The 15,261-nt window shown below is 43.2% G+C and overlaps 1 protein-coding gene across 2 annotated transcripts in view; it reads right to left on the bottom strand.

Moving 5' to 3' along the window:
* Positions 1-15,261, bottom strand: part of LOC109935746 (CAP-Gly domain-containing linker protein 4) — a 65,485-nt gene that overhangs the window by 35,823 nt on the left and 14,401 nt on the right. For both annotated transcript variants that reach the window (XM_048613258.1, XM_020534383.2), the window contains exons 2-3: positions 13,477-13,652; positions 6,525-6,699 (exon numbers count right to left, since the gene is read on the bottom strand). In XM_048613258.1, the coding sequence (XP_048469215.1) occupies positions 6,525-6,699; positions 13,477-13,536 (235 nt within the window). In that variant the 5' untranslated portion in view covers positions 13,537-13,652. The remainder of the gene's footprint in view (positions 1-6,524; positions 6,700-13,476; positions 13,653-15,261) is intronic.

The following is a 15,261-nucleotide window of genomic DNA, read 5'->3' as shown; positions in this document are numbered from 1 at the left end:
CTCAGTCTGTGAATCGGTCGGGTCACTCCGCTGTGGGACTCAGTCTGCGAATCGGTCGGGTCACTCCGCTGTGGGACTCAGCCTGTGAATCAGTCGGGTCACTCCGCTGTGGGCCTCAGTCTACGAATCAGCACAGTCACTGCACCACGGGACTCGGTCTCTGCTCACTCCGCTGCTGCTGTGGGACTCAGCCTGTGAATCGGTCGGGTCACTCCGCTGTGGGACTCAGTCTGCGAATCAGCCCACTCATTCCACCACAGGGCTCGGCCCACGCACTCAGCTCACGCACTCAGCTCCCGCTCGGGCTCTGGCCATGATCCGTCTCCCTCGACTCCTAAGTCATTGGTACCCATGTATACAGTGACTTCCTGCTGGTCACTCTTCCTTTTGAGAATATTCTGCCCTTGTTCTGAGACATCCTTGACCCTGGTACCAGGGAGGCAACACACCATTTTGATGTCTCATTGTTGGCTGCAGTAATGTCTGTCTGCGCCCCGACTAAAGAATCTCCTATTACAATCGATCGCTTGGAACCTGACGTACCCCTCATTATAGTAAAGCCAGTCTTGGTACCAGAAACCTGGCTGTCAGTGCTACATTCCCCTGAGAGTCCATCACCCACCCCATATTTTCCAAAACAGCATCCTTGTTTGAGATGGTAATAACCGCAGGAGACTCATATACTACCTGCTTCCCTTTCCTACATTTCCTAGAGGTAACCTATCTACTTGACTGTATCTGTGGTTTTTCTACCTTTCTGAAACTGCCATCTATCACCCCCCACCCCAGCTCCTGTAAATTCCTCATTACCTCTAACTGCTGCTCCAACATATTAGTGCAATCTGAGAGGATTTGCAACCAAACACACTTCCTGCAGACATAATTTCAAAGAACATTGAAATTCTCCCTAATCCCCTACATCTGACAGGAAGAGCACATCACTCTACAAAGGCCATCTCTGCACCTTAATCTACAGACACAGGAAGTATCTCAGTAAAGCATAAAAAAAATTCCTTGCCCTACTCACTATTATAGATAGATTTCAGAGCTGATCGGGCTCTGAACTCCTGACACTCCCAGCTGAGAGTCATTCCAATAATAAGGTCTCTCCAAAGTCAGCCATGAAATTTCACTGTTTTTCTTGGACCGAAATCCAATTTCCAGAGATGCTAGTAATTTCAGTCAGTCAGCTGTGAAAGTTCATTGCTTGGTCTTTTTTTGTTGAATTCTAGAGCCATTCAATGACCTCCCACAGGGTCTGACCCGAAACTACGACTCCTGCTCTCTCTCCTTCCTCCTATTTAATGTACAGTTGTTTTTCAGTTCAGACAATTTAATTAATTCCACACTGGTTTCAGAACAGGCAAACATCTGTGGTCAGCTCTTTTAAGTCCTTGTTTCTTCCTTTATGAGAAAACATTTTAGTCCATGAATGTCTCAGGTATTAAATCAGATAATGGAAGTTGAAATGGTAGAGTTCATATTTACCACCATTGTGACAACTTAGAACTTTTGTGAGAAGTAAACAATGTATTTTGATGATCGCAACATATTTAACAATCTAACTAATCAGAATAAAGTACCTACTGATAACCAAATGGGATACAACATTCCTTTTAGGTCCTGATGTAGGATTGAGAGAATGATCTATTCAGCACTTTTAGATCGTGTAAAAGTAGTAACAAGAGGAGCTGAGTATATGGACACCTAATTAAAATGAATAAAAGTGAACTAGGTTAATATGTTTGCTCTTCACCATCTGTAAAAATTTACAGTTGAATCAATAACAAGTGATTGACTTGAACAGAACACAAACAGATGGTAGGATAAATGACCAATGTGAAAAAATACATTAAAGATGTCTGGTGCTCGATAGTAGGTGACATTATAGGACCACTCCTCATACAACTACAGGGACAGCTCCAGGAGAATTGCTAATAGGGAGAAGACTCCGCACCAGGTTAAACCTGATCTTCCCAGATGTCGGGGGAGGATGAAATGACATCAGGAACACCAATACTGGACACAAGTCTCCTCTAAGCGAGAGAGGCAGTTTACTTCAGGGGACAAAGTTTGGCGTCAAAACCACAGGAATGGCTTTGCATGGGTAAGAGGGATGGTCGATGCAAGGTCAACTTGATGGTAAGTTTTTAATATGATTTATTTGGTCTTTTCTTGTGAAGCCTTTTACAAAATGCTATGCTTTCTGGAAGACTTTACATGGACTCGATGACTCTTCAACAGACAGGCATCAACAAGCAATTTGCTAAGGCCAAAGTAAACATCAGAATGCTCTCTATTTTGAGATATGGCAAGCAGCCTGAGGCAATATTATCAAACTCTAAAGTGTTCTGGGTACCCTACAGTAAGCTCAAGGGTGTGATCAGGAGTGCAGCCTGGATTTGGAATATATTCAGCTGTAAGCACAATGTAAAACTGGATCATACTCTGAGTCCAAACGTAACAGTTCAACAAAAATCAAATAGTGAGTTAATGAATCAGTGCATACATTACTGAGATCTCATAGGATGGGTTGCTGTCTCCTTCACAAACAACCTGAGACACTATCAAATTTTAACATATATTCAATACGCCATTGTAGCAGAGCACAGTCTAGCCTGGGCAAGATCAGGCATGAATAAATGGGGACATATTTTTCAGGTGAGAGGAGAAAGACTTAAAAAACACGAGGGGCAGTTTTTTACACAAGAAGTGGTTTGTATGTACAATGTAAAATGTATTATGTAGAACTACCAGAGAAAGTGATGGATGAAGGTACAGTTACAGGTGCGACTGGTTTAGTTTGGGAACATGGTCAGCATGGACTGGTTGGGCTGAAGGGTCTGTTTCCATGTGTATGACTCTATAACTAGTTCAGCCATTGGCACAGCAGACATTCTCTCTTCCCTTTTTGTGTCTTGGTTTCCAGACTATTAATTTAGACCTTCCAGAAAGACAGATTTTTGAGCAATAAACAGAATGGTGTTGGTCAAAAGTTGGCTTTGGATTACACTAATATTATATAAGGCCTCACCTGTCAATGACTAAGCAAATTTCAACAAAATTACTTCCATAGTAACATAGGTCATTCAGCCTGAAATAACTCCATGAAGGCCAGTATCCCATCACCAAGTCACCCTTTATTTACACATGCATAGTACATGACACTGATCCAACTAGCTCAGAGCCAGCTTCTAGAGTGAACAGACGTCTGACACTCCTGTTTATAACTGTCAGCCATGGCTGCCCGATTGGCCCAGGTCAAGAGCCCCAGTCAGGGAATTCATATTTTATGAGATTCACCTGGCTGACCTCATAGCAATCAGTACATCCCTCTCCCTCTAAGTCCTCAAACGTAAGCCCATTCTTTATCCTGAAGCTTCTCCTGGGGCGTTTTCACACCAGGTCCAGTTCCTCCAACTCTGTGTTGGATACTGGCAGCTTGCACCAGATCTTAGTCTGCTTCTTGTACCCAGAGTGCCTCAGCTGAAGTTCACCTTCTTCTTCAGGTGATAATGGCATTGAGTCTGCAACATCTGCTGCGTCCATCTCGTCCTCAGAGGTTTCTTCATTGCTAGGTGGAGGGGAAGAACCCACTGGCTCTGACAGCTCATCAGATGTTCTGAGGGGCCGGGTATGTTTTGCTCCTGCTCCGTTTGTGAGGTTGCAGATTTCATGTGGTCCACGTGCTTGTTCGGGAGTGCCTCTCCTCCCTGAACTTTGCACATCACCGACCTGACTTCGTGTGGATTACGCCCGTTATCTACGCAGGGCCGTTCCATGGTTTGGACACCAAACATTGTCCCCTGACGTAAACTGCCTCCCTTGCTTGTCTTGTGTCCGGCAATAGTATTCCATTTTGCCCTCCCCCCCACCCCAGTCCAGGAAGATCAGGTTTAACCTGGTGCGGAGTCCTCTCCCCAGCTCTGCTGGAGCTGTCCCTATAATTGCATGAGGCATGGTCCTGTAATCAAACAAGAACCGGGACAGTTTAGTATCAAGTAAAGCTGTAGGCTGTTTCTTTAAGCTTGACTTCAAAGTTTGGACGCTCTTTCTGCCAGACCATTGGATGATGGATGGCATGGAGCTACCCTTACAGGTCAAATGCCATTCAACGTTAGGAAACACTCGAATTCCCTGCTAGTAAGTAAATGATAGCCCCTTGTCTGTGGCCAACACCTCCGTGAGTCTGTGTATTGCAAAATATGCAAAGAAAAAGCTTTTCAATCATCGTCCTCATGTTTGACAAATAAACTCTATGCACATCCAACATTTTGAAGGGGCATCCACAATGACCAAAAACATCGAGCCCATGAAAGGACTGGCACAGTCGACATGTAACTGAGTCCAGGGTTCACCTGGTCATTCCCACGAATGCAGGGAAGCTTCTGGCGGTAATTTTTGTCCTTATTGGCACTCTGGTCACTGCCTTACCAATGCGGCTATGTTGGCATCCAAACCTGGCCACCAGACATAATATCTTTCCAACATCTTCATTTTGAAAACCTCTGGATGACTCTGTTAGAATTCAGCTGGTGTCTGGCATTGACCTTTGCTCAGGACAATCACTCTTGCTCCCCATAATAATATGCTGCCCTCTACGGTGATCTGGTCTGATGAAGGTTTCAATTCTGGTTGTGATGGCCCTTTTGTTCCCCACCCCACCCCCAACACCAGCTGTTTTAGTTTTGCCAGGACCAGATTATTTTGCATCTACAGTCGGGTATTGCCAGCGGTGACTGGGTGTCCAGAATGTTTAAAACCAAAATGGACTGTTCTAGTGATGGCACCACCGGTGGTGTATCTGCCAATGGGAGGTGGCTCAAGGCATTCACATTTTCTAATGACAAGCCCAGTTATAGTGCCTGTTTGAAGTCTAGTTGGGCTTCAGCTAGTAGGCGGTTTTGCACAGTCACATCATTAATCCCACATAGCAAATGGTCTCTCCGCATCCCGCTCTTGTCGCAACTGAAATAACTCCACGAAGGCCAGTATCCTGTCACCAAGTCACCCTTTATTTACACGTGCATACTAGATGACATTGACCCAGCTAGCTCAGAGCCAGCTCCGAGAGTGAATTGAACCCCTGATACTCCTGTTTATATCTGCCAGCCAAGACTCGTTGATTGGACCAGATTAACAACCCCAATCAGAGAACTCATATTCTATGAGATCCACCTGGCTGACCTCATTCTAGTTTCTACTCTGACCCCTCAAATCTGCTTCACCATTCATTAAGATCATGGGTGATCTGGTTATGGTGTCATCTCCTCTTTCCTCTCTGTGCCCCACACCCCTCACCTATAAATCTTGACTACCTCGTCAATTAAGAATCTATCTACCTCAAGCCTAAATAAATTCAATGATGCAGTCCTCTCTGCTTTCTAGGTAGGGAAGAGAATTCCACAGACCAATGATAGTCCAAGAGAAAAATATTTTCTCTCTCTTTGTCTCAAAGGGGAAAGCTCTTAATCTTAAACTATATCCCTTCATTTTAATCTCCCACACAAGAGAAAATGTCCTCCAGGTGTCCACCCTTTCCACTTCCCTTAAGATCTTCTATGTTTTAATAAGAGCTCTCTCATTCTAAACTAGGCTCCAACAGGTTATATGCCTAACCTTTCACCACTTCTTCATAAAATAAGCTCTTCATCGCTGAATGAGTTGAAGAAATCCTCTCTGAACTGCTTCTAATGCATTTATATCTCTTCCAAATAATGAGATCAAAACTGTACAGTTTCTATTCCATTTGTATTAAGTGCCAACACTCTAATTGCCTTTCTAGTCAGTTGGTGCAACTACATAGTATAATTTATGTACGGGGGAACCTAAATCCCGCTACACCTTCAAGTTCTTGAATATTTCTCCAGCTATATTACATACTGCTCTTCTAATCTTCCTTCTTTCATAGACAGGTTCACATTTTCCCACATCTGTCAATTATTTTCCCACTCTGCTAACTTATCTATATCCGTTTCTTTATCCCCTTTGATGACTAATTTTCCTATATATCTTGATGTCATCCACACAATCAGCTAACATATAGTTGACTCTTTTATCCTAATTAATATAGTCCACAAATAATGGAGGCCCCCACAATAGTTCCTGTGGCACTCTATTTTACATATTGCCAAGGTGAACAAAAATTGTCTCACTTTCTGCCTCCTGTTAGCTTGCTAATTCTTTATCCATGCTGATATGTAATCCTGACACTATGAGCGCTTGTCTTTTGTGTAATGTTCCTGTTGCACCTTGCTAAATTGGAAATCCAAGTTTACCACATCTACAGATTTTGCTTTAGCCACTTCCGTTATGACTTCCTCAAAGAACTTGAATAAATGAGTTAAACATGATTTCCCTTGCTCAAAACCATGTTGATTGGAGATTTAGTTAGTCATGTTGTGCTGGTCAGGAGCCAGTGACATGAGCATCTTCGCTACAACTTCATGATTTCAAACTCAATTACAAATAAAAGTAATAGAAAAAGAATAATAACGTACATTTGAAAATTATTCATGAAGTACCTGTTTCAGTAACCTGTTCACTGCAGGCATGATCTATTCCGTTCTTCATTGTATGATCTTTCCTCTGTCGGCATGTGACATGCTGAAGCTGGGTTGCCACTTCTGACATCTTGGGTCTCAATGATTCGTCCACCTCCTTGCTGTCCATTGTCTGCTCACTGCATTCATCATACACCTGCAGAATTCAATGAGTAACAGCAGATTGTTTTGAGTTTTCTGTCATCTTCCTCGTCTTATTTCCTGGTAATCAACGATTCGTAATCCACAAGATATACTGGATCGTAACATCATGTCACTAGTACTGAATGCAGAATAATACAGATCATTCAGCATTTGGAAGAGAAAAGGTGGTTAACGCTTCAGGTGAGAAGTGTGATAAAGATTTTCACTGGGAGTGCTTAAATGATCTTTACTCATTGAAATCCAACTGATCGCAAGCTCGAACAGTCTGATTTTAATTTAAGTTTTCAGGCATGTTTTATTTAGATTTTGAATGTAATGTTTTACTGCAAAGCATGTCACACATCAGCTTGAAATTGGTTGCAAATACTACCCATTGTAATAAGTGTAGCAGCAAATGAGGTTGTGGGCCAATTGTAGAATATATCAGCCATACTCTATTCACAGCCTTTTGTTAGGTAAATGTAGCATGGGATGTGTCACCAAGAACATAAATGGAATTAAGAAGCAGATCAGCTCTGAGTGTCAGAACAGGCTTAGGGATTGAATGATCTACATGTACACTTCTTGTAACACTTGTCACAACACTAAGTTGATAACACTTCTACTACTTGTAAAGGGGAGGCAATGGCTTAGTGGTATTATTGCTAGGCTATTAATCCAGAAACTCACCTAATGTTCTGGGGACCTGAGTTTGAATCCCACCGCAGCAAATGGTGGAATTTAAATTAACTTTGAAAAAAATCTGGAATTAGCAATCTACTGTTAATTGTCGGAAAAATCAATCTGGTTCACTAATGTCCTTCAGGGGAGGAAATCTGTCATCCTTACCTGGCCTGGCCTGGCCTACATGTGAATCCAGACCCAAAACAATGTGGTTGACTCTCAACTGCCCTCCGAAATGGCCAAGCAAGCCACTCAGTTGTATTAATTACTACAATGTCTCAAAGAAATGAAACCAGACTGATCACCTGGCCTTGACCTAGACACCGAAAAAGACTACAGCAGAAACAACCCTGTCGACCCTGCAAAGTCCTCCTCACTAACATCTGGGGGCTAGTGCCAAAATTGGGAGAGCTGTCTGACAGACTAGTCAAGAAACAGCCTGGTGTAGTGATACGGAATCATACCTCACAGGCAGTCCAGACACACCATCTCCATCCCTGGATATATCCTGTCCCACCGGCAGGACAGACCCAGCAGAAATGGTGGCACAGTAGTAAACAGTTGGAAGGGAGTTGCCCTGGGAGTCCTCAACATTGACTCTGGACCCTATGAAGTCTCATGGCTTCAGGTTAAACATGGACGAGGAAACCTCCTGCTGATTACCACATACCGTCCTCCCTCGGCTGATGAATCAATACTCCTCCATGTTGAAGAACACGTGGAGGAAGCATGGAGGATGGAAAGGACACAAAGTGTACTCTGAGTGGGGGATTTCAATGTCCACCACCAAGAGTGGCTCGGCAGCAGTACTACTGATCGAGCTGGTCGGGCCCTAAAGGACACAGCTGCTGGACTGGGTCTGCAGCAGGTGGTGAGGGAACCTACTGGAAGAAAAAATATATTTGACCTCATCCTTACCAATCTGCCAGTTGCAGATCTATCTGTCCATGACCATATTGATAAGAGTGACCATCACACCGTTCTTCTGGAGGCGAAGTCCTGCCTTCACACTAAGAATAACCTCTACCGTGTTGTGTGGCACTATCTCTGTGCTAAATGGGACAGACTTTGAACAGATCTAGCAACTCAAGACTGGGCATCCACGAGGCGCTGTGGGCCATCAACAGCAGCAGAATTGTACTCCAGCACAATCTGTAACCTCATGGCCTGGCATATCACCCACTCAACCATTACCATGGAGCCAGGGGATCAACTGTGGTTCAGGAGGGCATGCCAGGAGCAGCACCAGACATACCTGAAGATGAGGTGTCAACCTGGTGAAGACACCAAACAGGACTATTTACATGCTAAACACCGAAAGCAGCAAGTGATAGACAGAGCTAAGCGATCCCACAACCAATGGATCAGATCTAAGCTCCGCAGTCCTGCCACATCCAGTCGTGAATGGTGGTGGACAATTAAACAATTCACTGGAGGAGGCGACTCCACAAATATCCCCATCTTCAATGATGGAAGAGTTCAGTACATCAGTGCAAAAGATAAGGCTGAAGCATTCACATCAATCTTCAGCCAAAAGTGACATTTCAGCCTCCTCCAGTGGTCCCCAACATTACAGATACCAGTCTTCAGTCAATTCGATTCACTCCACGTGATATCAAGAAACAGTTGGAGGCAATAGATACTGCAAAGGCTAAGGGCCCTGACAACATTCTGGCAATAGTACTGAAGACTTGTGCTCCAAAACTTTCCACTCATTTAGCCTAGTTCTTCCAGAACAGTTACAACACTGGCATTTCCACGACAATGTGGAAAATTGCCCAGGTATGTCCTATACATAAAAAGCAGGACAAATCCAACCCAGCCAATTACCACCCCATCAGTCTACTGTCGATCATCAGTAAAATGATGGAAGATGTCATCAACAGTGCTATCAAGCAGGACCTGCTCAGAAATAACCTGCTCAGTGATGCCCTGTTTGGGTTCCACCAGGGTCACTCCGCTCCTGACCTCATCACAGCCTTGGTTCAAACTTGGACAAAAGAGCAGAATTCCAGAGCTGAGGTGAGAGTGACAGCCCTTGACATCAAGGCTGAATTCACTAAGCATGACTTCAAGAAGCCCTAGCAAAACTGGAAACAATGGGTATCAAGGGCAGACTTTCCAATGGATGGAGTCATACCTGGCACGTAGGAAGATGGTCATGGTTGTTGGACATCAGTCATCTCAGCTGCAGCACATCTCTGCAGGAGTTCCTCAGGGTAGTGTCCTAGGCCCAACCATCTTCAGCTGCTTCACTAATGACCTTCCCTCCATTATAATGTTAGAAGTGGGGATGTTCGCCGCTGATTGCACAATATTCAGCACCATTCGTGACTCCTCAGGTACTGAAGCAGTCCATGTTCAAATGAAACAAGATCTGGACAATATTGAACTGATAAGTGGCAAGTAACATTTGCACCACACAAATGCCAGGCTATGAGCATCACCAATAAGAGACAATCTAACCACCGCCCCTTGACATTCAATGGTGTTACCATCACTGAATCACCCACTGTCAACATCCTAGGGGTTACCATTGACCCAAAACTCACTTGGACTCGCTATATAAACACAGTGGCTGCAAGAGCAGGCCAGAGACTAGGAATACTGCAGCAAGTAACTCACCTCCTGACTCCTCAAAGCCTGCCCACCATCTACAAGGCACAAGTCAGTAGTGTGATAAAATACTCCCCACTTGCCTGGATGAGTGCAGCTCCATCAACACTCAAGAAGCTTGACACCATCCAGGACAAAGTAACCCACTTGACTGGCACTACATCCACAAACATCCACTCCTTCCACCACCGACACTCAGTCGCAGCAGTGTGTATTATCTACAAGATGCACTGCAGAAATTCACCAAAGATCCTCACACAGCACCTTCCAAACTCATAACCACTTCCATCTAGAAGGACAAAGGCAGCAGATACATGGGAACACTATCACTTTCAAATTCCCCACTAAGCCACTCACCATTCTGACTTGGAAATATATCACTGACCCTTCACTGTCACTTGGTCAAAATCCTGGAATTCTCTCCATAAGGACATTGTGGGTCAACCCAAAGCAGGTGGACTGCAGCAGTTCAAGAAGCCAGCTCACCACCAACTTCTCAAGGGCAACTACGGATGGGCAAGAAATGCTGGCCAACCTGCAATGCCCAGATCCCACAAAAATGAATTCACATTATGTGACAGATCGACTATTAATACAATAAATGCAATTAAATGCTTTCAAGTAAGTTCAAGACTTTACTAGTATTAACTCTTACTTTCTTGCCTTTGAATTTTCATTCAGGGCAGAATATTGCTAGACAAACAGAAGCCAGAATACACCAAGAGTAAGAGATTTGAGGTGCAGTAAAATGGGGCAGGGACATGATCTGTGCCAGAATGGATAGGTAATTATGCCCTGCATTGCCAAGGAATTTCACCTGTGGTGGGATAAGCCAATTTGAAATGATTTGCTATCACAAGGAGGAGGAATGCAAACCTAGATGTTCAAATATCCCGCAGGACAATTTTTCCAGCAACTCAGCGCCAGATGGGGATGTTTCCATTTAAAAGCAGGCAGCTGCAACTGGGGTTGGTATGGGAAGGCATTTTTTTAATTCAAGGAGTGGGCTCTGTACAGGACAATGAGCTTGGAGAGGACTTCTCTCCGTTCATGTAATTTCTATGTGAATTTAGGAAAGACCTTATTGGCTTATCTGGTGTAAAGTACTGGGCACTTGCCTTCGTCAGAAGTAGCTACTGTTCCTGGTGACACTGCTGAGCTGATGGCATTCTGATGAGGCTGGCAGCTCTGGGAGGGGGTATGGTTGGGGGGTGGGGGTTGGGGCGGCTTACCAAAGAACCACTCCAGTGAAAGTAAGAGGGCAATCCTACTGGCCAGCTGTGCACACTGCCATTTTGTTTTACCATTACTGCCAGGATGTCAACCTTTTTGAGAAAATACTGCCCTTAGTAACAGCATTTTATAATACCCTTGTTGTGCGGCTTATAAAGTCTTCTGAGGCCAGGAAAGCATTAATTGTATTTAAGAAACATCATACTGTGGCTTCACCCTGACATGAGACTTCATGATGGTGAAAGATCATGCGACATTATCACAAGAAATGTTACAATGTATTACCTGATCAGTCAGACTTAACCCCTTATACTACATTTCCCTCCCAATCTCTGATTCTATTCATTATATTATATCTTCTACAAGGCAATGGCTCCAAAACAATTAAAATTGGAGACTGCAGTACGTTCCACCCACTCTGACAAGATTGCATTGGCCTGGGTGGGGATGAGACAGAAGCTTGTAGGATTGCACAGACCTATATCCACAGCTCTCCTCAAAGTCTTACTAACAATGGCAAAACCTTCCTGAGCCTCAGAATTAAGTGGGCAAAATCAGAAAAATCGGGAGAACTGTGTAAGATGGCCAAAGAGGAGCTTCTCAATGTCAAAAGTGAAAAATTCCATTCTCCAACCAAGTGTTGAACGGCAAGAGGAGATTCTTATTGGTGAGTGAAGGGGGATCTATTTAAATGCATTAGCATACATTATCATCCTGATTATGACATTGTCCTGCCTCATTGATATGCAGCTTTCCATACTTCCATGTGAAAGGATCATAAGACCATAAGACATAGGAGCAGAAATTAGGCCATTCAGCCCATCAAGTTAACTCCACATTCAGTCATGGCTGATGTTTCTCAAACCCATTCTCCTGCTTTCTCCCCGTAACCCTTGATCCCCTTGACAATCAAGAACCTACCTATCTCTGTCTTAAATATACTCAATGACCTGGCCTCTATAGCCTTCTGTGGCAATGAATTCCATAGATTCACCACTCTCTGGCTGAAGCAGTTTCTCCTTATCTCTGTTCTAATGGGTCTTCTCTTTACTGTAAGGCTGTGCCCTGAGGTCCTAGTCTCTCCTGCTAATGGAAACATCTTCGCAACATCCACTCTGTCCAGGCCATTCAGTATTTTGTAATATGATGGGTAGAAACTAGACGGTAACAAAATCCAATGTGAAAGTCAGAGCAGTAACCTAGTGATTCCAGCTTATCGCTTGCCTCCAGACCTTCATCAGTTCACCAGTATCTCAAGGCATGATCCAGTTGCCAAATTCCTTCTGCTTGATGTGCCTATGGCAATTGACAGGAACTGTGCTGGGCATCTGTGGGTGTACAGATACCACGAATCCTAGGAAGTCCCAACAGTGGCTAATACTTAAGTCTGTGGTGGAAGAATACCATTGTGGGACACTATTGCAGTGTGGTGCACAGATAATAAAGAAAGACTGGAAAATTGCATGAGAAAACATGCAAAGGCTCTCAGAAAGAACCCCACCGTGAAACTTGCCAAAACTGACAATTAGCCAATTCTGGTAACATTCATCCCAATGCCTAATGAACCAGCTATTGTTGCATAATAAACTAGGTCTTATTCAGACAAGATCCTCTTCTTGTTAAGACACAATAGTTGCTAATTGTCTACCACTGTACATTATTAATACCTTAGACCCAGTCATTGGAAAGAGGATTGGTTATAGAGTCATGGAGTCATACAGCATGGAAACAGACCCTTCGGTCCAACCAACCCATGCTGACCATCATGTTGCAACATCCTTTTACCCACAAACACCATTTTACACATTTGAGATTTGTCTGTGATGTGTGTGGGTGAATCTGTATGAGTGCTTGAGGCTTGTGTGTGTATGAATGTTCCCATGTGCTTGTCTGAGTGGATATTTGTGTGAATAAATGTGGATGTAAGTGTGGATGTGTGTGCGTGTGTGTTGGGAGAAGAAGAGGTGAGGTATGTGTGTGCCTATGTGTGGATGTGTATGAGGGTAGAAGGGAAGCATTGCTAGTTTGTGAGTTTAGAATATGATAGAAACTCACTGTAACACATTTATATGCGTCTGACAGAATCTACTATGTCTGTGTTTTATAAATCATTGTTGGTTATAACTTTAAATTGTTACATATTGTTCTTGGATGTTTAAGTGTGTGAAGATGGCAATATCATGGAGGCATTGAATGTAAGTTTAAACAATAGGAATATCAGGTTTTAAAGCAGGAAATGAAGAAATAATTTGATTACCTGTTCTTTGGTGTCACTCCATTCTGTCAACAAATGGTGCTGTCTGTATTCCCATTCCATTTGCAGTTTGGCCAGTCCTAATCTAATGCACTCAATGTCATTTTCAATTTTTATAATTCTCTTCCTTGACTCTTTACTCTCCTCTTGCAAGCTAATAAACTTTTGAATCAACCCATCTGTGGAAACATTAAATCAAACATAAGTGAATGATGGAGACTGGCAATAACAACTAAGCATTGGGTATGGTAGCTTGTGATTACAATACTGGACTAGTTGCGTCATAATCATGCAGCATGGTTACAGAAGTAAAGGCTTGGAGATAGAATCATAAAATGCTGGAAATATTGAGCAGACGAGGTAGTATCTGTGGAGAGAGGAAGAGAATTAATGTTTCAAGGCCCCTCAGTTATAATGAAGGACATAAGGACATAACACCCTAAGTGTTTACTGTTTCTCTCCTCACAGATGCTGCCTGACCTGCTGAGCGCTTTAGAACATAGAACATAGAACAGTACAGGACAGTACAGTACAGGCCCTTCGGCCCACAATGTTGTGTTGAACTTTTACCCTAAACCTAAGGTCTATCTAACCTCCACCCCTACCTTATACTATCATTCATATGCCTATCTAAAAGCCCCTTAAATGCCCCTTTTGAGGCCGACTCCAGCAATGCATTCCACGCCCCTACCACTCTCTGAGTAAAGAACTGACGTCTCCCCTTTATCTACCTCCACTTACTTTAAATACACCTTTATCAAGTTACGTCTCATCATGTGCTTTCAGCACATTTAGTTTTTAGTTCAAATTTCAAGAATCTGCTGTATTTTCTTTTGTAATGAAATGCTCCTTAATAACAATTCCATCATAAGAACCACGAAATTTATAGTAAATTAATTAAATAAATCAGAAAATTGTTAAATTTTCATAAAAACCTAACTGGTTCACTAATACCATTTTAGCGATGAAATCTGCTGTCCTTATCTGATCTAATCTGCAAACGACTCTAGTGATTGGCTCTTACTTGACGTCTGAAGTGGCCGAGCAAGCCTATAATTTAGTTGTATTCAAGGAAGTGCCTCACCACCACCTTCTCAAGGACAATTAATGGTGGCTTTGCAAGCAACAGCCTTATCGCATGAATGAATATGGAAGACACAACTTCAGCCTTGGCAAACAATTTAAGAAATATTACATGAAGCTCATTGTACCATCAATGTACTTCTGTGAAAAATTGTTTGAAATTTGTGTAGAATTTGCTGGCTTTGGACAGGTCACCCGGAAACTTTAGGTTTCCTTGGTCAAGAAAGTTGTGACCTCAGTATCTGATTAATTCTTGCAATATCCATGAATTTTATGCATTATATCTGAATGGCCTGATTCAAGCAGAAGTTTAGAGGATTGAGTTCCACTTCAGAAACTGGAGTTTACTGCTGTTGGAGCACTGTACAGCCAGAGGTGCTTTCTTCCAGTTGAGGTTTTCAACCAAAATCCAGTCCATCTGTGAAAGCGGATGTTAAGCACCCCAGGTCACTCCTTCCAATGTCCACGCCAACGCTTTCCCTTCAATCAAAAAGCACTGAAAACCAACCATCCGGTCATTTCTCTCATTTATTATCCTGGGAGCTTGCAGTGCACAACTCGATGGTCCTGTTTTCTCCTTTAGAACAGCAAGTTAATTTAAAATATTCTTCAGAGATAGTAGGAACTGCAGATGCTGGAGAATCCGAGACAACAAGGTGCAGGGCTGGATGAACACAGCAGGCCAAGCAGCATCATAGGAGCAGA

This window comes from Rhincodon typus, chromosome 27 (genome assembly GCF_021869965.1).
Source record: "Rhincodon typus isolate 14 chromosome 27, sRhiTyp1.1, whole genome shotgun sequence".
Classification (NCBI taxonomy): Eukaryota; Metazoa; Chordata; class Chondrichthyes; order Orectolobiformes; family Rhincodontidae; genus Rhincodon; species Rhincodon typus.
Note: the sequence above shows the minus strand (reverse complement) of the source record. Positions and strands in the feature narration are given on the sequence as shown.